Source organism: Lontra canadensis, unplaced genomic scaffold, assembly GCF_010015895.1.
Source record: "Lontra canadensis isolate GAN:19392208 unplaced genomic scaffold, GSC_riverotter_1.0 scaffold199, whole genome shotgun sequence".
Lineage (NCBI taxonomy): Eukaryota > Metazoa > Chordata > Mammalia > Carnivora > Mustelidae > Lontra > Lontra canadensis.
Window position 1 is genome coordinate 1172222 of NW_022631193.1, and position 26336 is coordinate 1198557.

General features: G+C 43.3%; 1 protein-coding gene across 5 annotated transcripts in view; it reads left to right on the forward strand.

The window, feature by feature from the left end:
- The first annotated feature begins 784 nt into the window (after positions 1 to 784).
- BTNL9 (butyrophilin like 9) overlaps positions 785 to 26336 on the forward strand; it is a 49912-nt gene continuing 24360 nt past the window's right edge. For 3 of the 5 annotated variants that reach the window (XR_004381493.1, XM_032848043.1, XM_032848046.1), the window contains exons 1-8: positions 785 to 955; positions 4934 to 5067; positions 6630 to 6980; positions 8584 to 8865; positions 15737 to 15865; positions 16068 to 16100; positions 16379 to 16399; positions 26278 to 26298. Coding sequence is in view for 4 of the 5 variants with exons in the window: in XM_032848043.1 (XP_032703934.1) it covers positions 4956 to 5067; positions 6630 to 6980; positions 8584 to 8865; positions 15737 to 15865; positions 16068 to 16100; positions 16379 to 16399; positions 26278 to 26298 (949 nt within the window). In the remaining variant the exon portion in view is untranslated. Of the gene's footprint in view, positions 956 to 4933; positions 5068 to 6629; positions 6981 to 8583; positions 8866 to 15736; positions 15866 to 16067; positions 16101 to 16378; positions 16400 to 26277; positions 26299 to 26336 lie in introns of those variants that run through there. The other 2 variants (XM_032848044.1, XM_032848045.1) reach the window with 2 other exon arrangements.

Below are 26336 nucleotides of genomic sequence, written 5' to 3' on the forward strand. Positions count from 1 at the left end.
AACATGGAGGGTCACTTTCAGCTCAGTCTTCTCACTTCCCTCTACTCACTCCAAGCCCTAGCTCCCGCACAGGCTCATCCCCAAACATCGGGCAGTCCTGGGAGTCCCTGAGTGTGTCCTGCATGTGAGTGAGTTACCTGTGCCCCAGATCTGACCTGTCTTCTAGGAAAGATGTCAATGTGGGGTTCAGCCAGGTGGCTGTACCATGGCCGATGGCCATGGGGTGATATGAGGTAGTGCTTGCTTCCTCTTCGTGGAGCTCCACTCCATTCGAGAAATCCTAATACAGTACCCCACCCTATTTCCAGGTTCTATGTGAATCGTTCTTGCCGGCTTTACTTAGGGCAACGCTCTCAGGCTATCTTCTTTACTTCCCTTGCCATGCAGAGACGGGCAGAGCTGGTAAATAGTTGATCACCAGCCTTTTGTAGATAGTCCAGTCCAGTCTCTGCATCCTTCACTGTAACACTGAGGAGAGAGGGGCTAGCTGGGGATGGCCATCCCATCCCCCCGGGAGCCCCAAAGATCCCAGGCAGCCAACCGGAGCATTTTCTCCCTGCTCTGATTCTCTGCAATTCATAGTCTCTGATTCGTATTCAATTCATAGTAGCTTTCCACTACCTTTCCCCTCCTTCTAATACCTCAGTGGGATATTGTCCATGGAAATTCCATTCACGATTCTCACAGAGACAGGATGTGACAGAGACTTCCTTGTTTTGTTCTGTCCATCTTGGTTTTTATAGCAAAGGGCAGAGCACGCAGTGTGTGTCTTAAGGTAGAAGGTGGGTGGGTAATTCTCACAGAGGAGTTGGCCTCCTGAACTCAGCAGATAGTTCATGTCCAGGGGACCTTAGTATCTGGGACCAAGACACATTACTACAGTCATGCCTTTTGCAGGGAGTTGAGCTCACCAGGAATCATCTGCTATTTCAGACTCCTTGCTATTACTGGCCAGGTACGTGCCTCATTCTCAACATCTGTTGAAACCTCCACCTTTCAGAAATGGGAAGCAGAAAATGATGGCTTTGGAGAGAGGACAAGATGGGTTGGCCTCACCTCACAGGCTGAACTTGGCTGCAGGGTGTGTCGTTTCAAGTGTGGCTAAGGGGAGATACTCATTCAGGCAGGTTCACACAAGGAGGTAGGACTCTGAGCTACCCCACCCCCCCTTCTGCCTCTCTGAGGTCTCTTACTGGGGCGGCTCATCTACCTGGAGACTGGGGCTGGAAATCACCTTGTGGGGCAAATGAAATCAAACCAGAGTAGATCAGTGAGCATTGACTGACAGCTTGTGGAGGGCAGAACATTGCAACGGATCCTGGAGGCGGAGAGCGTGGGAGAGTCCTCTACCTCTCAAGGTGTATAGCTTAGGATGCAAGAGTGGAAGGACGACAGACACACTGCTATTACACAGCCCAAGCTCACAGAAGTGGCAAAAGCAAAAAATAATCTTTAAAGAGACACTCAGGAGCCGAGGGACTGCAAATTAAGAGAACATCAGGTGTTGTTAGGGTTTGGAGATGCAGGAAGAGAAGACTGGGATGAGGTTAGAGTGAGGCCAGGGAGAGAATGCAAGGAAACATGCTTCCCCTGGGTGGAGGGTGGAGGCTTTCCTTCATCATCAGTGTGTGCAACCCTTACTCCTTTGTGTGCCTTCAGAGGACATCCCAGAGGCTCCCGGAGAGTGGAAGGAACATGCCCCACCTGCAAAGACTAGCTCCAGCCTGAGACCCTCTTTCCGGCTGTCTTTCTCCTCTCTGGGTCTTCCACCTTCCCCCGGACACATCCAGTGTGTCCAGACCCTCTCCCCAGCAAAACCTCCTCATGAGAAATAGTCTGAAATCCATTTACACTGTGGTGTGAACAGCTGAGATCTAAAAATGTTTCCCTTCACAGACACTTGCACTCCAGTGAGCATCAAAGCCTTTGAGCTGGGGAGTGAGGTTAGACAGGGTGGACTTCAGGCAGTAGGTGGGCAGGAGGGGGGCCCTTTAGGGCAGAAAGGGGCATTCAGCCCCTCTGAAGTCCTTTCGGGAAATCACCGGTCCTCCTTCAAGTTAAAGGCTTTTCAATGCCTGTGCACTGGGAGCAAAGGCACCACAAGGCATGTACCTCCTGTCTGAGAAGACGCTGTTGGAGAGGTCTGAGGGAGACTCCAGTTTTGAATTGTTTTATGAGCAGTGGGAGTTTGGGATTTTTATTCACTTGTGCGTTGGTTGCTCATTCTTGCTTGCTTGGTCTTGTGGCTGAGACCCGGTGACTCAGTCTGCTTCTTCAGTGCGTGTGAGATGTTGTCAGGGTGAGCGCTGTGGTCTGTGGTCAGGTGGTCCCTGACTGGAGTCATGCTCTGGGGGGTAGGAAAACAGAGGGTGCCCCAGCCCCAACCCAGGACAAAGCTGGTGAGGAATCTTGATCTGCACAAGGGCAGAGCTTAGGAGAAACCCCCACTCCACCACCTCCTAGCTGAGTTGCCTCCCTGTGCCTCAGTTTCCTGTGGTCTGAGATTCAGACTTCTCGATGATGATGATGATGATGATGATGATGATAATTACTTTGGTATAAGTAAACGCTTGGTAGACAGTAAGTGCTCAGGTCATATTAGTTTTTATTACTGTGGGCATAAGCCCATGTATGCGTGAGTGTGTGTTTATGCTCTCCTTCCCCTGCAGCCTCAGTGATGGAATTCACATGGTGTTTCACAACAGAGCTGAGGTCAGACTCTATCTCTCTGTCAGAAAAGGGTGGGGGTGCACCTGGGTGGCTCAGTCAGGTCAGCGTCTGCCTTCAGCTCAGGTCATGATCCCAGTCTCCAGGGATGGAGTCCTGAATTAGGCTCCCTGCTCAGCGGAGAACCTGCTTCTCCCTCTCCCTCTGCCTGCTGCTCTGCCTACTTGTGCTCTCTATCACTCTGTCAAATAAATAAATAAATGGATAAGAACTGAGATCTCACTACGAATTCCAGGGTCTGGAACACAGGGACTGCTTCCCTCAGAAGGTGGCAGCCTCCTAGTTTAGAGAAAGTGGGGCCCCCAGCTGTGAGCCTGTCTAATGCTCTGTTACTGTGTGGTAGGAGAACCTGAGTTACCCTCTAACACAGGTCTTGACTAATTCCTCACTATCTGACTGGTCTAAATGGACCCATAAGTGTCCTCTGAGCCCCTCTTGTTTTGGAAGCTCCCAGCTGGTGCTGATATACCATCATGGCTTTTGGCTTCATGGGGCTCTGTCTTGAGAGTCCAGAAGAGAATACTGAGACACAAGAGAGAAGAGAAGGAATAGGAAGAGGGAGAGAAAATGCAAAGCCAGAGTGACTCCCTATTCTGGAGCTCCTTTGCTACCAGTGTCTTGTCATCAGTAAAAGGGCAAGGGGCTGGACTTTCTGGCCAGAGCCTAGACCTGGGCCCATAGTCCGTGTTCATGCTGACTATTGTGTGACTACTAATTCCAATACCTACTGGCCATCCAAGTGGCCAAGCTCCCTCCAGGGATTCCTCTGACCTTCTCCTGCTGAGGAGTCCCTTTTGAAGCATTAAGGAGCTGTTCCAGCTTGCTCCTCTGCCTGCCTACCTGTGTGTGAGCTCCATTAGGGGAGGGTCCCAGCCCCCTGGTCCACTGGCTTCACTGGACATTGCCCCCTCGCTGTTGTATTCCCACTGGCTGGGTCCTTCCAGCTCAGAGACTTCCCCCCACCACACACACACACACCATTAACTCGCCTGCATACTTCCTCTGACCACTCTTCTGCTACATGACCCAGCAGCTTCTAAAGTCTTTCTTCTACACCCTGGTAATGCGATTACTATGTGGGTAGGGCTTTGCTGCCACAGGACATCAAGAACACGTTTTCAGGAGAAGGAGAATGAAGCAAAGGGGTAAGGTGGCAGAAGAGGGGAGATGGGGAGATCGGGGGGAGCTGAAGAAATCTGTCTTCCCCTCGTGGGTGCTAAGCTGAAGTGAAAGGAGAGTGCGCAGTCTAAAAGATGGAAAGTGAGATGTTTGGAAGGTGGTGGCAAAGGCTGGTGGTTCTGGCTTCTATTTACTACAGAGCACCTAGTCCTCCCAGGGAAGGCTTAATGACCCCTTGAGTTGGCATTGGTTTCTTCTATTGTTCAGGCAAAGAAATCAAGGTTCCATCAGTTATAGAATCTGCCTAAAGTCCCACCACTAAACAGAGGAGACATGTGGAGAAGCTTGAATTTATCCCAAGATGTATGGGTTGCCCAGGCTCACTGGCTAACAGACAGTGAGATGTCATCCCAGGTCCCAAGGGGGTTTCAGGACTGAAAGGCGACAGCCCTCACCTGTGCCAGGGCTGGGTCGAGTGGGTCACGAATGGGTGATGTCCCTAGATGAGACAAGTCTGTTCATGTGGCCTGGGAAGGGGTAGGGACAGCCACAGATGAACTCTTGAAGCCTCCACCTGAGGTTTCGGGCCCGGAGGAAGGTGTCTCAGCTGTGGTGGGAGCTGGCAGGCTGCATCCCACTTCTGAAAGATCAGAACTCCATGTTTGTTCCCCTGTTTGTGGACCTCATGTTCCAGGCCAAAGGGAAGTGGGGCAGGGAGAACAAAAAAACCTCTGAGACCTTATAGGTTTCCCTTTGTTTGGGGAAAGGCACTTAATCCTAGCGGAGCCCCCACACAATGTGTGGCTCTATTCCTGACTCTAAACAATGCAAAGCCAAGAAACTGCTTCCTCTGGGACCCTTTGGCCTTGTCCCCTCGAAGCTCCATGAGTCTGCGCCAAGGTCAGCAGTGACACCTGGTAAAATTAGAAGCAGCTCTCACATCCAGCCATGGTTTAAAAGAAGGCCCTGAGATTGGTAGGAACTATTATTAAAAAAAAAAAAAATTGAAGCTGCAACAGACATCAGGCCTGCTGTGCTGTGTTCCAGCTCTCCTGCTCCATTTCTGCATCTCATTGTTTCTCTCCAGGGGGCCCCGCCACCGAGAAGAAATGGTGGATTTCCCAGTCTTCCCAGACTCCTGCCAGAGAGGGCCTCTCCCCAGAAGTGTCTTCTTTCTCACCCATCTCTTTCTTCTCCTCCAGCCTGGAAAGCTGAACTCAGGTAGTTGTCAAATCTGTGGCCCAGCCAGCCGGGCCATGAGCACCTCAGCTTCTCGCCTCCCTCCCTCCAGGGGCTCCCAGGGCTGAGATCCACAGCCCCCTGGGCTGTATCAGGCCCTCCGCCATACTCCCACATATAAGCTGTAGCTTCTGAAGGACATGGAGGACCTCAGGCTCAACATCTCTCACAAAGGAAGCAGCCAACAGAGAGTATAAACTAATTAAGCAAATGCAATTCTCTGATTCCCTGAGCTGGAACCCAGAGACACTGAAATGACCAGGCACATCCCAGGTCCTCAAGAAGGTCAAGGGTAGGAGATAGAACATAAAAGCTGTTCAGCGATACGGCTGTCAGAGAAACATATCCAAAGATCTGTAAGCACAGCTAAGAGAGAAATTTGTTTTTTTCCAGAAAGCCAAGAAGAACACTAGAGAGGAGGTACTGCTTGAGTAGACTCCTGAAGGATACATAATTTACAGGAAGATGACAGATGGAGGGTAAACTGAGGCAGTCCATGCCCCCAGGAAAAGGGGCAGGCATCAAGTGTGGGGGGAAGAGACAGCGTGAGAGAACCTAGAAAGGGAAGCTGGTAGGGAGGGTGTTGGGGCTGTACCCAGTGGGCAATAAGTTGTTTCAAATGGAGTGAGCAACAACAAACATCACTGCCATGGTCTATGAGCAAAGTGAAGGATGGGAGGAATCCATGAAGGGGAAGCTTTGGGAATGGGTTTTAGCAGAGTTTCAAAGGAAGAAAAGGAGGTACAAGAAAAGGTGAAGCCAGAAAGAATACTGAAGGCATCCTGAGTGGCAGGAAACAGCACATGCAAAGGGACTGTGCCAGGAATAGCCACCCTCAGGGGAATGGCAGAAAATAGGGAGTAGAGGAGCCACAAGGAGGCACCATTTAAAAGGATGATCAAATTTTAAAAATTCTGATAAATAAAAATCTTGAAGACCAGATTTGGCCTTTAGATAGAAAAAACCCATGGCACAAGGAACCCCCATAGATTACGTTAATACTCTGTTATTACAGGAACTGTACATGTGCATTATAAAAAATTAGAAAATCAGATAAGGAAAAAAACAGGAACATATCTATTCCCATCCTACAGAAATTACCACCAAGAACCATTCAGTGTATGTCTTTTTCGACCTTTTTTTCTGCCCATGTTTTTATGCAAACATGTCATTTTTTAATCAAATAAGAGAATAGTGTACATATTGTTTTGAAACTTGCTTTTTTTGGTCCAAGATTCCTTTTCATTTAATGTCCTGGCCATATTTATGTAATTGTCCCCAAGGAAACATTTGCAGCTGGTTGGTTCAAACCAATTACTAGTCCAGCACCGCATGTTGTACCTGGTTGTAATATCCTTTGTGTATATTTTCATCTGGCATACTCATGACAATTACATGTTCAGAAAGCCAAAGCCAATTGTCTTGCAAAGTGTCTTTTGTCATTTGAATGGTTTACTGTAGATTGCTGAGCTGCAAAGGAATGTGCTATAAACTTACCTTGGGTGAAAGCTGATTCCATTTGTCATTCTGGCTTCTTGTCCTAGAGGAGGAGGTCAGGGTGGTAGGCCCCGGGGAGCCCATCCTGGCACTTGTGGGGGAAGAGGTGGAGTTCTCGTGCCACCTGTCACCATACCTGGATGCCGAGGATATGGAGATCCGCTGGTTCCGGAGTCAGACCTCTGACGTGGTGCACCTGTACCAGGGGCGACAAGAGCTCTACAGCCAGCAAATGGCACAGTTCCAGAACAGGACGAAACTCATCAAGGATTATATCATGGATGGAAGTGTGAACTTGCAGCTCCATGGTGTCATTCCTGCTGATGAGGGCCTGTACGGGTGCCGTTTCCTCTCCAGCAGCTTCTCCAAGGAAGCCGTCTGGGAACTGGAGGTAGCAGGTATGTGACCTGGCCAAAGAGACAGAGTAAAGGGTCTATTTGGACAGAGCTGCTTTGCTCAAGAGTAGACAGAGAAACACAGAAAAGGGGAAAACATATCTATTTTTAAATTTTATTTATTTATTTTTAAGATTATTTATTTATTAATTTATTTGACAGACAGGGATCACTATGGAGTATTATGCCTCCATCAGAAAGGATGAATACCCAGCTTTTGTAGCAACATGGACGGGACTGGAAGAGATTATGCTGAGTGAAATAAGTCAAGCAGAGAGAGCCAATTATCAAATGGTTTCACTTATTTGTGGAGCATAAGGAATATCAGGGAGGACACGGGGAGATGGATGGAGGCATAATACTCCATAGTGTACCCCATATCTATTAAAAAAAACTATTAAAAAGGAAGATTCATTACAAATTGAACAAAATAAATGTTCACAAAAGATACATAAATGGCCCTTAAACATAAAAAAGATGATCACCCTTACCCATCATGAAAGAAAGGCAAATTAAAGCTACACTGAGATACAATTTTTACCTGTGAGATTGGCAAAAACTCAACAGTTTGACCATACACCCTTGGTGGATCTGTGGGGAAGCAGGCCTCTGCTTTGTATCCTGGTGATGGAAAGCAAAGCAAAGCTCCAGTGCACAGGAATTTGGCAATAGCTAACAGGACTGCCTATACATCCACCATTTGAACTGCAGCCCACCTCTAGGAGCTTACCCTGAAGATAAGCCTCCCACAGCTCCAACAGGAAAAGAGCGTACATATAAGTTTAATCTTTGTAGCATCCTTTGTAAAGGTCACAACAGATATCTAAATATCTAAGCAAAGGTGTTGAGTATGGTCCATCACACAATGAAGTAATCCACACTACACACCCCCCAAAAATGAGGAGGGGGCTCTGGGAAGCAAGGGGCAGAAGAGGTTCTATAGCACGTAAACTTTGGTGTAAGAAAAAAGCAACACTGCATGAAAGGAACACAGGAAGGATGCACTAGGAACTCATGGAATTGGCTGCCTAAGGGAGAGGTGGGAGCAATGGATGGAGAGGATGGAGAAAGGTCTGGGGCTTTCCTGATGTACATTTTTTACAGTATTGCTCTTTAAACATATCAATGTTTTGCATATTCAAAATATGAAGTTAGCTCCACAGGATGGGGAGATGAAAGAGTGTGTGGAACACAGGTACCTGAACTCTGGTGGGATTCAAGAGAGACAGAGGACAATCTATGGAAATGTGGGGTGGTATTTTTCTTTACTTCAGGGGACAGTCTCTTGTGTAATATGATGAAATGCCAGGACCCCTTCTTAGCCAAATGCCCCCCCAATATCTCCAAATGTCCCTCATGGGTACTACTGTTTCCATGTCCCACCTACCCATGTTCCACTCCATGGGGCATTTACCCCATGTCCCACCACAAATTTAGACTGTCATTCATAGATCACAGCTGGGGGCTGTGAGCCTACGTGTGTGTTAAGAGCAGTCACAGTTTGTGATACCTTATGATGACTGCAGACGTTGCATTGGTAGCATGAACTTCATATACACCTTCTAGGAAGGAGGCTGATCTTTCCCACTCTTCCTGCCTCTCCCAGGGCTGGGCTCAGACCCTCGCATTTCCCTTGAGGGCTTCAAGAAGGGAGGTGTTCAGCTGAGGTGCAGCTCCAGTGGCTGGTACCCCAAACCCCAGGCTCAGTGGAAAGATCATAAAGGACAGTGCTTACCTCCCGAGACGGAAACGATTGTCCAGGATGCTCAGGGCCTGTTCAATCTGGAAACATCTGTGGTTGTCCAAGGAGATGCCCATAGCAATGTGTCTTGCTCCATCCAGAACTCTCTCCTGCTCCAGAAGAAAGAGTTCACCATCCAGATAGCAGGTGAGTAGATGCTGACTAACCCTCATCTTCCTATCCACCATATCCTCCATGAGCATTGTTCCAAAGGTCATCTAAAAGGGCACAATGGTACTGGAGACTGGTTGTCTCTGGGGTGGACTGAACTTGACACCTGAGAAGTCAGCTCTTTGGATATGAGGAACCTACTGGGAGTACAACAGCTTACACTCTCCCAAACAGTATGCTGGGGAGGCCCCATGGAATTAACATTATGCACCAAAGTCTCTGCCCTAAAACCCAGAAACTACTCGTTAGAGGTCATCACGAGAGCCCATGTGTTCCTAATTTCATCCCCCAAACGATATTTGTAAGTAATGTGCTGCAAACCCTTGCCCTCAGGTTCACATTTCTGTGGGGGAAACATAAACAAGAGAGTGAATTATATCGTAAGATTAGAAGATATTAGGTGCTGTACAGAAAAATGAAGCCGGGAAGGGTGCTAAGGTGTGGTGAGGTGTGCATGTGGATTTAAAAGTGGTAGGTTAGGGAAGAAGATAGTTAGGCAATGAGTTGAAGGGTGAGGCCATTATCTAGGACCCAAGTCTTATTATGAGGCACACACTGAAGGGTTTAATGTTCATGACTAGTTGTTTTAAGTCTTGAGGATAAACCTAACTTTTGGTCATACTTCACATTGGTACAAATAAATAGTTATGTTACAGTTGGCCCTTGAACAATTTGGGGGGGTTAAGGGTGCTCACCACCCTCTGCCCTGAGCATTTGAAGATCCCCCTATTAACTTCTGACAGCCATAAACTCAACTACTAATAATATACTGTTGACTGTTAACATAAATAGAAAAGCTTAACACAGATTTTCTATATTTATTATATGCTGTATTCTTACAATCTAGTAAGCTAGAGAAAAGAAGATGCTATTTTTAAAAACCATAAGGGAGAGAGGATCTTGGGAAAATGGTTGAGTGGGAGGACCCTGAGCTCCTCCTGTCCCACATCTACAACTAGATGCCATCCACATCCCAGTCAATAAACCAGAAACTCCACAGCTCAATATAGAGAAGAAGCTGCAGCTGAGAGGTTGGGAAGGTCAGAAAGGCAGAGGGAGGCTGCATGCACAGAGAGGGCAGAAAAATGGGCCCTTGTACCAGGGAGTTTACCCAGGGAAGACTCTTTCCCATAACGTTTGTCTTTAAGTTTGTAAGTTTGTAAAAACAGTGGGATTTGGAGCCTGGAGCTTTAAAAGTCATCTGACCATGCACTGGCTTGCAGTGTGAGTGACAGCTGGGTCACTGCCTTCAGGAAGACAGCAGACTGCACAGAGAGGCAATGTAAAAAAGGCAGTTTGCACAAAGCTGGGGTAAATGGGAGTCAGATCTGTTCATCCTGATTTCAGAGAGTGTTGGGGGACTTCTCTAAAAATAAGGGAGGTGGCAGGTGCCATCTTCCTCCCCTGACCCCAGCATAAACACAGAGCCACCTGCGGGAGGTGGGGCTGCATACACAGTTATTTTCTTGACCCAGAGTTCAGGGCAAATTTTGTTAAAGCTGCCCATGCACCCTGTCTAGCCAACAGGTGCACAGCTGCCACAACACCCCCAGCCCAGCTGTGGTGCAGTGCCCAGACGAGCACCACCAGCCACCCTCACATGTCAGGCTCAGCTGCATCCAGCCATCATCGAGCACTATGACCAGCCTTGTACCCCAACCAGCCTGGCAAGAGCTCCCAGCCACCATAGTGCTTTAGGATTCTGGACATTGGACTCATGGCCCAATGTAAATACTGCTAACATCACCACCACACTCCCAAGTTCCCCAGTTGGCACACCCCCTCAGAGCCGACATGCCTGGGTCTCATTGATGTCACTGAGAGCAAGCACATCCACAGCAGGAGGAGAGTAAGGGTAGATAACTACACTGAAAAGAAAAGGGGCCAGACCCAACAGCAAGGCATAAGTAGAACACATAAGATGGTTTGCTAAAGTGCTAGTATCCTGCAGGGCACTCCAGGACCTACTCTTCATAAAATCACTGCTTTCAAAAGTAGAAGACGTTCTTAACGTACAGAAATAGACACAGAGAGGCAGACAAAATGAGGAGAGAGATAAATTGATCACAAATGGGAGAATGAGATAAAGCCAGGGTAGAGGACTAAATGAAACAGATGTAAGTAACATGTATGTTACTTTAAAGCAATGATCATACCAGGTGGTGGGTATTAGAGAGGGCACGGATTGCATGGAGCACTGGGCATGGTGTAAAAACAATGAATACTGTTACGCTGAAAAGAAATTAAAAAAAAAGCAATGATCATAGGGCTGCTGAGGTGGGGAGGGGATAGGGTGGCTTGGTGATGGACACTGGGGAGGGTATGTGCTATGGTGAGTGCTGTGAGTTGTGTAAGACTGATGATTCACAGACCTGTACCCTGGGGCAAATAATACATTATATGTTAATAAAAAAATCCAATATACCTTTAAGGAAACTAGGGGAAAAAAATAAAGGAATGATCATAAGCATACTCACCAGATTTGAGAAAAGACTAGAGGACATGACTGAGACACTTAACACAGAGATAAGGAAAACCATGAATGTAAACAGACCAAACGTTCCAATCAAAAGACAAAGGGTGGCAGAATGGATAAAAGACAAGACCCATCTAGATGCTGCCTACAAGAGATCCATTTTAGACCCAAAGACACCTGCAGATTGAATGTGAGGGGATGGAGAAACATCTCTCATGCACGGGGATGTCGAAAGAAAGCTGGAGCGATGATATTTATCTTGGAAAAGACAGACTTTAAAACAAAGACTGTAAAAAGAGACAAAGGACACTATTTAATAATAAAGGGATCTACACAAATAGAAGATAAACAATTGTAAATATTTATGTACCCAACATAGGAGCACACAAATAGATGACTGATTAATAATAAACATAAAAGAATGCATTGATAGTAATACAATAAGAGTAGGGGACAGTAACCCCCCTCCCCCTGCTTACATCAATGGACAGATCATCTAAACAGAAAATCAACAAGGAAACAATGGCTTGGAAAGACGAACGGGACCAGATGGACTTAACAGATGTATTCAGAACATTCCATCCTAAAATAGCAGAACACATATTCTTTTTAAGTACACACAGAACATTCTCCAGAATAGATCACATATTAGCCGACCAAAAAACCTCAACAAATTCAAGAAGATTGAAATCACACCACGTAACTTTTCTGACCACAATGCTGTGAAAGTTGAAGCCAAGGAGACAAAATCTGGAGAGCACACAAAAAAACACGTGCTACTAAACAAACGAATGGGTCAGCTAGGAAATCAAAGAAGAACTTAACAAGTACATGGAAACAAACGAAAATGGAACCACAATAGTCTAATAAAACATCTGGTGGATCCACAAAAGTGGCTCTGAGAGGGACGTCTACAGCAATACAGGCCTACTCTGAGAAGCAAGAAAAAGCTCAAAGGTAATGATTTCACCCTGCACCTAAAGGAGCTAGAGAAAGAACAAACAAAATTGAAAGTCAGTGGAAGGAAGGAAATAATTAAGACTAGAGCAGAAATAAATTATATGGAAACTACAAACAAAATAGAAAAGATGCTCAACATCACTCATCACTGGAGGAATGTAAATCAAAACTACAATGAGATGTCACCTCACACCTGTCAGAATGGCTAAAAGTAACAAGTCAGGAATGACAGATGGTGCCAAGGATGTGGAGAAAGGGGAACCCTCTTGCACTGTTGCTGGGAATGCAAGCTGGTGCAGCCACTCTGGAAAACAGTATGGAGGTTGCTGAAAAAGTTAAAAATGGAACTACCTTATGACCCTGTAAGTTCTCTACTTGGTATTTACCCAAAGGATACAAGAACACTAATTAGAAGGGGTACATGCACCCTGATGCTTATAGCAACATTATTTGCAATAGCCAGAATATGGAAGCAGCCCAAATGTCCATCGGTTGATGAATGAATAAAGAAGAAATCACACACACACACACTCACTGGAACATTGTTCAGTTATAAAAAGAATGAAATCTCACTATCTTGCAAGGAAATAGTTGGATCTAGGGTATTATGCTGAGCAAAATAAGTCAGAGAAAGACAAATACCATATGATTTCATTTGTATGTGGAATTTAAGAAACAACACAAACAAGCAAAGGGATAAAATAAGAGAGGGGGGGAGAGAGAAACCAAGAAACAATCTCTTCACTACAGAGAACAAACTGATGGTTACCAGAGGGGAGGTCAGTCAGGGAGATAGGTTAAACAGGTGATGGGGGTTAAGGAGGGCTTGTAGTGATGAGCACTGGGTGACGTATGGAAGTATTGAATCGCTATATTGTACAACTGTAACTGATATTATAGTATATGTTAGCTAAATGAAATTAAAATAAAAACTTTAAAAAAAATCTTAAGAAGGGGAAAATACATTTAGAGTACTGTATTGTATTTATATTAAAAAATAGATCTATGTGGACCCACACAGTTCAAATGTGTGTTGTTCAAGGGTCAACTGTAGAATAACAAAAAGAAGTCTGACCCTTCTAAATGATAACTTGTCACTGAATAAGAGGACCCGACAACACCACAAGTCACACATAGTTTATTGAAAATGTACTGTGTTGTTGGGGTGGCTTTTCGGGTTAGCTAATTGTGTTCTCCAGAGGAAAAATAGAGTGGCTTCTATCTCTACAACAAGCATATAGTCACAACTTGGAGCCAGGCACCTTAAACCCCCATGAGATAGGACATGGGGACACCTTCTCCTTGATATTTACATTTCAAAGAAATGGCTCTGAACTTCTTACATGGTTTCACTTACTGGTGGAGCATAAGGAATAACATGGAGGACATTAGGCAAAAGAAAGAAAAGTGAGTTGGGGTAAATCAGAGGAGGAGATGAAGCATGAGAGACTGTGGACTCTGAGAAGCTGAGAGTTTTGGAGGAGAGGGGTTGGGGGGTTGGATGAGCCTGGTGGTGGGTATTAAGGAGGACACTATTGCATGGAGCACTGGGTGTGATGCATAAACAATGAATCTTGGAACACTGAAAAAATAAAATTAAAAAAATTAAAATAAATAAATAATAATTAATTAAAAACATTTCTGGGTTGTAAAGCTAGCAAGAGCTTATTTAGCTTTCAAAAACATTTACATATATCTCAGAGGGAGAGAGAAAAGGTTTTTTGAGTTTTATGAGGAAATGTTCTAAGAAAAGGGAAAAGGAGGGCGTCTCTTTCCAAATCCAATTCTTTCTCTTTTTATTTGCATTTATCCTTTTCAAAAGAGGATGTGGTTCACGTGCATGTCTGTGAGGAGCACATTCAGGTAGAGGGAACAGCAAACGTAAAGTTCCAGCGATGGGAATGGGAACGTGTATGGTCATTGGGGAAAGAGGAAGGAGGCAGGAGAAGCTTGAACAAGGGGACACAGTAGAGGTTAACAAGTCTGGGAGGCATTGAACCTGGAGCCCTTGCTCTTAACCTACAGATCAGAGCTCCATAAACCATCTGTAGTGAAGGACCAATCCCTTGTGGCCCAATACTTTTGTACAAGTCAATAAAAATGCGCTACTAGAAAAATTAAAGTGAAAAAGAAGAAAAGAACCACATAATGCTAAATGAAATTAGCCAGACACCAAAAGACAAATATTGTTTGATTCACTTAAAGGGAGGTACGTAGAGTAGTCAAATTCATAAAGACGGAAGGTAGAATATAAGTTGCCAGTTGGTGGGCAGGGAGCAGAAAATCCGGAGTTTGTGTTTAAAGGGTAGAATTTCAGTGTGGGAGACCAAAAGAGTTCTGGGTATGGACGGTGTTGATGATCCACAACAATGTGAAAGTAACTTAATGTCATTGAATTGTACCTTTAAAAATGGTTAAAATAGTAAATTTTATATTTTACTACAATAAAAAAGGAAAAAATACATTTTTAAAAAAGAACGCTGAGATAAAAACCATCATTTTTGAAAATAATAATCTTCCAGACACCAAATTATTATGTTAAATTGCCACAGGAGTTTCTAAAGGGTTACTTTCCATTTTGCTTGTGTATTTCTTTGCCCACTGGCCCCTGCGGGAGAGAGCCTCTGGCCACATCCTGCCTGAGGACAAAGCCTCCCCAGTGAGCCAATTCTTCCAACGCTGTGATGAGAACTAGAAGCAAGTGTTTGCAAGAAGTGGGAAAAAGATCACCTATCATAAAATTCTTCTGAAATATTTTAAGATTTTTGATAATATGTAACTGGTATTGAAAAAAATATCATTTTTAAGTTGTTGCTAATGCAACAAACTCCAAGTTGATGTTTGTATTTTGATTTTGTATCCTGAAATATTGGTAGATTCTTTGTTCTATTCGGACACTTTTTATTTTTTAAGGATTTTCTGCATAAATATAAAGATAATTTTAATTTTTCAAAAAAAAAGAGTCAGGGAAAATGACTTGTGGGTTTAACCCTGTGGGTACAGAGCAATTATTCTCTGGTTTTCGGATACTAACAACTTCCATTTTCGTGTTCTTCAGAAGTAGGACAATTGTGGGGAGAGGTTTAGGGTGGAGGGGTGCGGACAGGGCCAAGATCCCAGAAGTTAAAAGCTAGGGGAGTGGGTGGGATCCATCAGTCCTTCCCTTCCATACCCTTCAGTTTGTATTTTCCTATCGTGGCTTAAGTCCACCCCTAGTCCTGGGGTCCTCCTCGCGGAGAGCTGCGCGGAGCGCAGGTGCGGCCACCCTCGTGCCCATTTTACAGATTGCCCACGAGGTTTAACGCCTGCCGGCTTGGAAGGCTTTTCCGCACGCTAGGTGTAGAATAGGCTTGTCCCTGAGGTGTTTAGTGGCTCCTAGAGCGAAACAGCTCCCTGTGAGGTGTTTTCCAGATGCCTTTTTACCCGGAGGCTCCCCTTGGAAGAGGGCTTTCCTTGGGACGCTGGTGGCACTGCCTCTCCTTCTGGCTCTCCTCATGACGCTGGCGCTGTACTTCTTTCAGAAGCAACGGCGGTGCCAAGGTACAGGGCAGACTGGACTGGGGAGTGGGGGTATGTGAGGGTGGTCTCCCGCCTGGCGCGCGCTTTGCTGGGAAGAAAGTGCTGGAGGCGGAAGGGGCACCCAGGAGGCGCGGTTCCGCGGCGACGTGGGGCTGGGGTGGGACCTGCAGAAGAAGGGCGGGCACTCGCCCTCACCTACGCCCCCCTTCCCTCGACCTTTCAGAAAAGCTGAGAAAGCAGGCTGAGAAGGACAAAGGTAAGCCGGGAGAGGGGCGCACTCTGCCCGTTTCCCTAAGTAACAGAAAGTGGTGGGAGGAGGGGGAGGACTTGGTGGGTCGGGGAGGTAAGGACTTCAGACCCCGGGGTACTTGGGAGCAGGGTGCCACTTGTCCCGCCACCAAGTCCACTCCTCCAACGCACGCAGCCGGTCCTGGTTCCCCAGAACGCACGGGGACCGAGTCTGTGAGCTCTAGGGGAGTGACGCCGGAGTGTTCATCCATTGAGATTTTCCTCTTTTCTTCGTTTCTTCTCCAGAGAGACTCACAGCGGAACTGGGTAAGTTCTGGGTGCCGCGCCCACAGTGCTGGCTGCGGACTAGTGGGGTAACCCGGTGCGTACGCGGTGGAAAGTGTTCAGTAGCTTTAGGCGCCCAGTGGAGAGCGGCGGATGGCAACAATGTAATTCTAAATCCATCCTTCTGCGCCTCCCACCTCTCCACTTCCACAGGATTCCCGTGCAGCTGCCACGGAGGTCTTTCAGACTCTCCCACAGACCGGGCCTGCCCCTTCCCTGCAAATTACACGATTTGTTTACAATTCCACCATTAAACATTTACTCCCACCGGTTCACCTTCCTAGGACATCTTTCTCTTTTTAATGCGAATGCCACTGGGAAGGAAGGCAGCTTTAATTTGCACCGAAGTGTGACTCATTTATCAGGTTCGCTTTTCTCCCCAGAGGACTTGAACCATGGTGTCTGGGTGGGGGCAGATGGGGTGGGGAAGACCTCAAGAGCCACCTTGTATGCCCCAGTGAAATTCTAGACGAAATTACGAGGTTTGAGAAGCTTGTTTTGTAGTCCACCTGGTCCTTTGGAAGGCCTACTATAAAAAGTAATTAACACCATAGTCTAAATTAGAGCACAGTGTTGACTTTCCCATGAGGGATTACTTTTTTAAAAGTTTTAAATTCCAGTTAATTAACATACAGTGTAATATTAGTTTTACATGTATAATATAGAGATTCCACACTAACATAGCTCACCCTGTGCTTATACAAATAAGTGCACTCCTTAATCCCCATCACATGTTTAACCCAAATCCCCACCCACCTCCCCTTTGATAACCATCACTTTGTTCTCTATAATTAAGAATCTGTTTCTTGATTTGTCTTTCTCTATATATATTTCATATATATATATGAATATATGTAATATTTTCTCTCTATATTTTTCCCTTTGCTTGTTTTGTTTCTTAAGTTCCACATGAATGAAATCATATGGTATTTGTCTTTCTCTGACTTATTTTTGTTAGCATTATACTCTCTAGTCTCTAGTTCCATCCATGATATTGCAAATAGCAAGAATTCATCTTTTGTGGCTGAGTAATATTCCATTATATATACATACATGTATGTATGTATACCACATCTTATTTTATTCATTCATCAATCGAGGTACACTTGGGCTGCTTCCATACCTTAGCTATTGTAAATAATACTGCTATAAACAGTACTGGGGTACATGTACCCCATGTATTGGGGTACATGTATCCCCCTCAGTTAGCATTCTTGTTTTCTTTGGGTAAATACCCACTAGTGCCATTGTTGAATCATTAGGTAGTTCTATTTTTAACATTTTGAAGAACCTCCATACTGTTTTCAAGAGGGACTTTATCAATTAACAAGGCAGGAAACAACAAATGGAGAGGATGTGGAGAAAGGGGAACCCTCTTACACTGTTCATGGGAATACAAGTTCCTGCAGCCACTTAGAAAACAGTGTGGAGATTCCTCAAAAAATTAAAAGTAGAGCTACCCTATGACCCAGCAATTCCACTACTGGATATTTACCCCGAAGTTAGAGATGTAGTGAAAAGAAGGGCCGTACGTACCCCAATGTTCATAGCAGCAATGTTCACAATATCCAAATTGTGGAAAGAGCTGAGATCCCTTTCAACAGACCAATGGATAAAGAAGATGTCCATATATACAATGGAATATTTATTACTCAGCCATCAGAAAGGATGAATACCCAACTTTTGCATCAAAATGGACAGGTCTGGAGGAGATTATGCTGAGTGAAATAAATCAAGCAGAGAAAATAAATTATCATATGGTTTCACTTAACTTGTGGAACATAAGGAATAACAAGGAGGACATTAGGAGAAGGAAAGGAAAAGTGAGTTGGGGGAAATCAGAGGGGGAGATGAACCATGAGAGACTGTGGACTCTGAGAAACAAACTGAGGGTTTTAAAGGGGAGAGGGATTAGGGGAATGGGTGAGCCTGGTAGTGGGTGTTACGGAGGGCATGTATGGCATGGAGCACTGGGTGTTATACGTAAACAATGAATCTTGGAACACTACATCAAAAATAAATGACATACTGTATAGTGACTAAATAACACAATAAAAAAAAAAAGAGAGAGAGTGGCTTTCACACCCACAATGAAAGAGGGTTCCTTTTCCTCCATATCCTCACCAACACCTGTTGTTACTTATATTGTTGATTTTAGCCATTCTGACAGGTGGGAGAGGGATTGTATTGTAGATTTGATTTGCATTTCCCTGATGTTGAATTGATGATGAGCATCTTTTCACATGTCTATTGGCCATCTGTTTGTCTTCTTTGGGAGAACGTGGACTTTTTTTGCATTCTGCCCATTTTTTAATTGGATTATTTGGGTTTTGGGTATTGTGTTTTTAAGTTCTTTCTAGATTTTGGATACTAACCTTTTATCAGATATGTCATTTGCAAATATCTTCTCTCATTCAGTGGGTTGCCTTTTAGTTTTGTTGATTGTCTCCTATGCTGTGCAGATGCTTTCAATTTGATGAAGTCCCAATAGTTTGTTTTTACTTTTATTTACCTTGATACAGGAGACCTATCTAGAAGAAGTTGCTAAGGCTTTTGCCAAATAAGTTACCTGTGTTTGCTTATGTTTTCTTCAAGCATTTCTGTTGTTTCCTGACACATTTTTAGGTCTCTCATCCATTTTGGATTTATTTTTGTGTATGGTGTAAAAAGTAGTCTAGTTTCACTCTTTTGCATGTGTTTTGTTGAAGAGACTGTCTTTTCCCCATTGGATATTCTTTCATGCTTTGTTGAAGATTAATGGACCATTTAGTTTTGGGTTCATTTCTGGGTTTTCTATTCTGTTCCTTTGATTTTTGTGCCAGTACCAAGCTCTTTTGATTACTACAGCTTTGCATTATAGCTTAAAGTCCAGAATTGTGATGCCTCCAGCTTTGTTTCTCCTTTTCAAGATGGCTTTGGCTATTCAGAGTCTTTGGTGGTTCCATACAAATTTTAGAACTGTTTGTACTAGTTCTGTGAAAGATGCTGTTGGTACTTTGATATGGAATGCCTTAAATTTGTAGATTGATTTGGATAGTATAGATATTTTAACAATATTTGTTCTTCCAATCCATCAGCATGAACTGTCTTTTCATTTCTTTCTGTCATCTTCAATTCCTTTCATCAGTGTATTACAGTTTTCAGAGAACAGGTGTTTCATCTCTTTGATTAGATTTGTTTTTAGGTATCCTACTGTCTTGGGTACAATTGTAAGTGGGATTGTTTCCTTAATTCCCCTTTCTGCTTTTTTATTGTTGGTGTATAGAAATACAACAGATTTCTGTACATTGATTTTATATCCTGTAACTTTGCTGAATTTGTGTATCAGTTCTAGCACTTTTTTGGTTGGGGTCTTTCAGATTTTCTGTTTAAAGTATCATGTCATCTGCTAAGAGTGAAAGTTTGGCTTCTTCCTTGCCAATCTGGATTCCTTGTATATATTTTTGTTGTCTGCTTGCTGAGGCTAGGACTTCTAATACTATGTTAAATAACAGTGGTTAGAGTGGGTAACCCTGTCTTGTTCCTGAGCATAGAGGGAAAAGCTCTCACTTTTTTTTCCCCATTCTTCATAGATGGTCTTTATTATGTTGAGGTATGTTCCCTCTAAACCTACTTGGTTGAGGGTTTTTGTTATGAATCACTGTTGTACTTTGTTTTTCTGTATTTATTGAAATGATCATATGGTTCTTATTCTTTCTTTAATAATGTGATGTATCACATTGATTATAGAAGTTGAACCACACTTGCAGCCCAGGAATAAATCTCACTTGATCATGTTGAATGAGTTTTTTAATGTATTGTTGGATTCAGTTTGTTAAGATTTTTTTGAGGATTTTTGCATCTATGTTCATCAGGGATGTTGGTGTATCGTGCTCTCTCTCTCTGTCTCTCTCTCTTTTGGTATCTTTATCTGGTTTTGCTGTTAGGGTAATGTTGGCCTCAAAGAATGAATTTCCTTTTCTATTTTTTAAAAATAGTTGGAGAAGAGTAAGTATTAACTCATCTTTAAATTTGTGGTAGAATTTAACTGTGAAGCTCCCTAGTTCTGAACTTTTGTTCATTGGGAATTTTTTAAAACTTAAAAATCAATTAATTAACATATAGTGTATTATTAGTTTCAGAGGTAGAATTCAGTGATTCATCAGTTGCATAGAACACCCAGTGCTCATTCTATCAAGTGCCCTCCTTAAAGCCCATCACCCAATTACCCTAACATCCCTCTCCCCTCCAGCAACCCTCAGTTTGTTTCCTATAGTTAAGAGTCACTTATGATTTGTCTCTCTGATATCATCTTATTTTATTTTTCCCTCCCTTCCCCTATGTTCCCTTGTTTTGTTTCTTAAATTCCACATATGAATAAAATCATATGGTATTTGTCTTTCTCTGATACACTTATTTCACTTAGCATAATATGCTCTAGTTCCATCCACATAATTGCAAAATGGTAAGATTTCATGCTTTTTGATGGCTGAGTAATATTCCACTATAGATATATAGACCACATCTTCTTTATCCATTCATCTGTTGATGGATGTCTCAGCTCTTTCCATAGTTTGGCTACTGTAGACATTGCTGCTATAAACATTGGGGTGCATGTGTCCTTTGAATCACTATGTTTGTATCCTTTGGATAAATACCTGTTAGTGCAATTGCTGGGTCCTATGGTGGCTGTATTTTAACTTTTCGAGGAGCCTCCCTGCTGTTTTCCACATTTGCTGCACCAGCTTGCATTCCCACCAACAGTGTAAGAGGGTTTCCTTTTCTCTGCCTCCTTGCCAGTATCTGTTATTTCCTGACTTGTTAATTTTAGCCAATCTGACTGGTGTGAGGTGGTATCTCATTGTGATTTTGATCTGTTGAGAGTTTTTTTATTACTGATTCAGTTTCTTTGCTGGTTATTAGTCTGTTCAAGTTTTCCATTTCTTATCTTTTCAATTTTGGTATTTTATATATTTCTAGGAATTTATCCATTTCTTCTAGACCATTCAATTTGTTGGGCTATAGTTATTTTCATAACATTCTCTTATGGGATTGTATTTCTTATGATATGTGGTGTTGGCTGTTATTTCTCCCCTATTTGTGATTTTATTTGATTCCTTTCTCTTTTTTCTAGATAAGCATAGCTAGAGAGCTATACATTTTAAAGAACTCCTGGTTTCATTGATCTGGTTCTATTGTTTTTGTAGTTTCTGTATCATTTATTTCTACTCTCATCTTAAATATTTCTTTCCTTCTGCTGGCTTTAGGTTTTGTTTGTTGTTCTTTTTCTAGCTCCTCTAGATGAAAGGTTAGGATTTTTTTTTTTTTTTTTTTTTTAGCTTTTTCTTGCTCCTTGAGGTAGGCCTGTATTTCTGTATATTTGCCTCTTAGGACCGCCTTTGCTGCATCCCAAAGGTTTTGACCATTTTGGTTTCATTTTCATTTGTTTCTATATCTTTTTAAATTTCTTCTTTGACTTCTGGTTGATCCATTCATTGTTTTGTAGCATTTTTTTTCAACTTCCATGTGTTTCCGGTCTTTCCAGACTTTTTCTTGTGGTTGACTTCTAGTTTCATAGTATTGTGGTCAGAAAAGTTGCATGGTATGACTTAGATCTTGAATTCTTCAGGCCTGATTTGTGACGTAGTATGTGATCTACTCTGGAGAAGGTTCCCTGTTCACTTGAAAAGAATGTGTATTCTTCTGTTTTAGGATAAAATATTCTGAATGTATTTATTAAATCCATTTGTTCTATTGTGTCATTCAAAGTTGTTGTTTTCTTATTGACTTTCTGTTTTGATGATCTGTCCATCACTGTAAGTAGGGTAGTAAAGTCCCCTACTATTATTGTATTATTACTGATTAATTCCTTTATGTTCATTATCAACTGTTTAATGTATTTGGGTGCTCCCATTTGGGGTATACAAGTATTTACAATTGTTATATCTTCTTGTTGGATCATTCCCTTTATATCATATAGTGTCCTTCTAAATCAATTTTTATTCAATTTTTACAGTCTTTCTTTTAAATCTGTTTCACTCAATATAATTGCTACTCTAGCTCTCTTTTGACATCCATTTGAATGACACATGTTTCTCTATCCTCTCACTTTCAATCTCAGGTCTGTTAGATCTAAAATGGGTCTCTCTTTTTTAAAAAAAGAGAGGAATGAGCAAGAGAGAGCATGGGTGGGCAGAGGGAGAGGGAAAGGCAGGCTCCCCACTGAGCAGGGACACCAATGCAGGGCTCAATCCCAGGACCCTGGGATCATGACCTGAGCCAAAGGCAGATGCTTAATGGACTGAGCCATGCTGGCGCCCCTAAGATGGGTCTCTTGTGGCAGCATATAGATGGTCTTATTTTTTTTTAACCCATTTTGTCACCCTGTGTCTTTGTTGTTGTTGTTTTTATTGACATTCCAGTCAGTTAACATACACTGTAATGTTAGTTTCAGGTGAACAATATAGTGATTCAACAATTCCATATACCTCCCAGTGCTCATCACAACAAATGCCCTCCTTAATCCTAATCATGTATTTAACCCATCTCCCACCCACCTCCCCTCTGGTAGCCATAGTTTTTTCTCTGTAGTTAAGACCTGTTTCTTGGTTTGCCTCTCCGTCTTTATCCCCCTTTACTCCTTTGCTTTCTTTCTTGAATTCCACAGATGAGTGAGATCATATGGTATTTGTCTTTCTCTGGCTGACTTACTTTGCTTCACATAATACTCTTTAGCTCTATCTATGTTCATCTATATCTTGCAAATGGCAAGATTTCATTCTTTTTATGCCTGAGTAATATTCCATTATATATATACCACTTCCTCAAGAGTCTATTTTATTTTTTTCTGATTTAAAATACTTCATTATTGCAAAAAAAAAGTTCTTCTAAAGGTGTTGTTCTTAAGTTCTTTTTTATAATTTTTATTTTATTTTTTCAGTGTTCCAAGATTCATTGTTTAAGAGTCTATTTTAATAATTCTTGCAGAACTTGTTTAGTGGTCATGACATCCTTTAGTTTTCATTTCTCTGGGTAGGTCTTTTTCTCTCCTTCTGTTCTGAATGATAGTCTTGCTAGATAGGGTATTCTTGGCTGCAGATCTTTTCCACTTAGCACTTTTAGTATATCATGGCTTGCAAAGTTTCTGTTGAAAAATGTCCTGATAGTCTTATTGATTTTCTCTTCTAAGTTATTGGCTTCTTTTGTCTTGCTGCTTTGAAAAATTTTTCTTTATAATATATTTTGTGAATTTAATTACTGTATGTCTTGGTTGGGTCTGCTCTTACTGATTTTGAAGGGAGTTCTCTGTATCTCCTGGACTGCATATCTGTTCTCATCCCCAGATTAGGGAAGTTTTCAGCTATTATTTCTTTAAATAAATTTTCTGCCCCCTTTTCTCTCTCTTTCTGTTCTGAGACTCCTATAACACAAATGTTACTACATTTGATGCTGTCACTGAGTTCCCTAAGTCTGTTTTCATTTTGCACAATACTTTTCTTTCTCCTTTGTTCAGCTTATTGGCTTTCCGTTACTCTATCTTCTAGGTCACTAATTCATTCTTTTGCATCTTTCAGCCTGCTGTTCATTCCATCAAACATGTTTTCATTTCATTTATTATGCCCTTTATCTCTGCTATGTTTTTCCTTATCTCTGTGTTAAAGGTCTCATTCATGTCTTTCAGTCTTTTCTCAAGTCCAGTGAGTTCCTTAGAATCATTGCTTTAAATTTTTGGTCAGACATGTTACTTTTATCTGTTTTGCTTAGATCTCTGCCTTGGCCTTGCCCTGTTCTTTCATTTGTGATAAATTTCTCTGTTTCCTCATTTTGTCTGCCTCTCTGTGTATGTTTTTGTCTGTTATGAAAGTCAGGAGAATATCTTATGTGTGTTGCTTACACCCTGCTGTTGTGTCTGAATCACTTTTCCTTTTAGTGTGGTCATTTGCAGTGGCCCTCTGCCTGTTGGCTGTTGTGGGTTGTGCTTGCTCTCTGTGGTGTTAGTAGGACCCAGGAAGGCCAGCTCTGATGGAATGTGCCTGCTGGGGAACTTAGGAGCAGGGCTGCAGTGTTAGCAAAACTTGCACTGGACCACTGGTCCTACTTTGGACCGACCCCCTGAAGCACTGCAGTAGCTGGTGGTTGTTTGCTGGAGCTGCTGGGGCCATGAGACTGGCTGCAGAACACGAGAATGGCTGGGTGCAGCTGGGGCCGGTTCATGGTGCTGCTTGGGGGTGCATGGCTAGGGGTCATGTGGCTTTAACATTATTTCCCCTCGGGGCACGTGGGTGGCTCAGTTGTTAAGCGTCTGCCTTCAGCTCAGGTCATGATCCCAGGACCCTGGGATTGAGCCCTGCATCAGGCTCCCTACTCGGTCAGAAGCCTGCTTCTCCCACTTCCACTCCCCCTGCTTGTGTTCCCTCTCTCACTGTGTCTCTGTCAAATAAATAAATAAAATCTTTTTTAAAAATTAAAAAAAAAATTTCCTCTGAGCCCATGGTCAAAGCTAGCTGGCTTAGTGTGGGCTAGTCCTCAGGAGAACTTGTAGGCATGGCACACTGCTAATGGGTTAAGTAGGAAGTGTCTGTGTAGCCCCAATCTCCCACAGTTGGCTCTGTGTTCATGCTGGGGGCTCAGGAGAGGGAAATAGTGCCTGCCAACTCCCTCATTTTTGAAGTCCCCTAACATGCTCCAAAATCATTATGAACAAATCTCCCGTTTGCCCCCAGTGTTGTGTATACTGCCATTTTTGTGTTCCCTTTCTGTGTGGGCTGCTGTCTCCTTAAAGTCAGCTATCACTTGCCCTCTGGGCTCACCCAGTGCTGTGTCAGCTGACTTTTAAAGCACCAGACTTCAAGTCCCACTGGTATTATAAACTCACAGAATCCAGCCCCTCTGGTTTTCAAGCCAAAGTGTTATGGAGATCAGTCTTTCCTGTGTGAGCTCCTGGTGTGAGGGCCCATTTCCCTGCTCTCTTCACTTTTCTGAACATCCTCACCTTTCAGATGCAGTCTTGTCTCTATATTTAGTTGTGGAATTTTTTTCTGCCAATCGTCAGATCTCTCTGCCAGTCTTGGATGTGGGTGATAGCTAGTTGAAAACAGTGGAGGAGGTGAACTCAGGATCCTCCTACTTCACTGTCTTCCCAAGTCTCTAGTCAGAATGATTTACTTTTAAAACAAGACATAAGAGGGGCACCTGGGTGGCTCAGTTTGTTAAACATCTGCCTTGGGCTCAGGTCATGATCCCAGGGTCTTGGGATTGAATCCCACATCAGGCTCCCTGCTCAGTGGGGAGGGTGCTTCTCCCTCTCTCCCCTCCTTGTGCTCTATCTCTCACTATCTCTCTCTCTCTCTTTCAAATAAATAATCATCAAAAAAAGTAAAAAATAAAAATAAAAAAAGACAGAAAGTGGTGATTCAAAGGAATGCATTCCTAGTGGCAAAATATCAAAGTCTTAATATATGACCAGAGGAAATAATTGAGTGTGATGTCCTCCCAGTCCTTTAAATAATGTGCCCAGTCAGTGACCCTGAGGTTTACATAGGCTGCACTTAGTACCTGGATTCATGAAGGACCTCCTCCTCAGGAAAAGTTTCTGATTTCAGGGCAGATGAACAGTAGCCTTTCAAACTAGACTTGAGCCCCGGGAAGAGACCTCTCAGTACCATGACCTATTTTCCTTTTCTAGCCCTGTGCAGATTTCTGTCTTAGAGCAAAGAATAGAATGAGGCATAAGAATCATGCAGATGGGTGGTACAGAGACTAAGATGGGACTGGGGTGAACAGTGGTTGAAGAGTAAGGAACCTCCTCCCAGGGACCTAACTACCTTGGGATGGTGGTTCCCCTCCCCCAAAGACTGATGTTTTCTGTGTTTTGCTTACAGGGAAGCTTCAGACAGAACTTGGTAAGTGACCCCTCTTCAGGTTATTTCTTCTTGTCCAC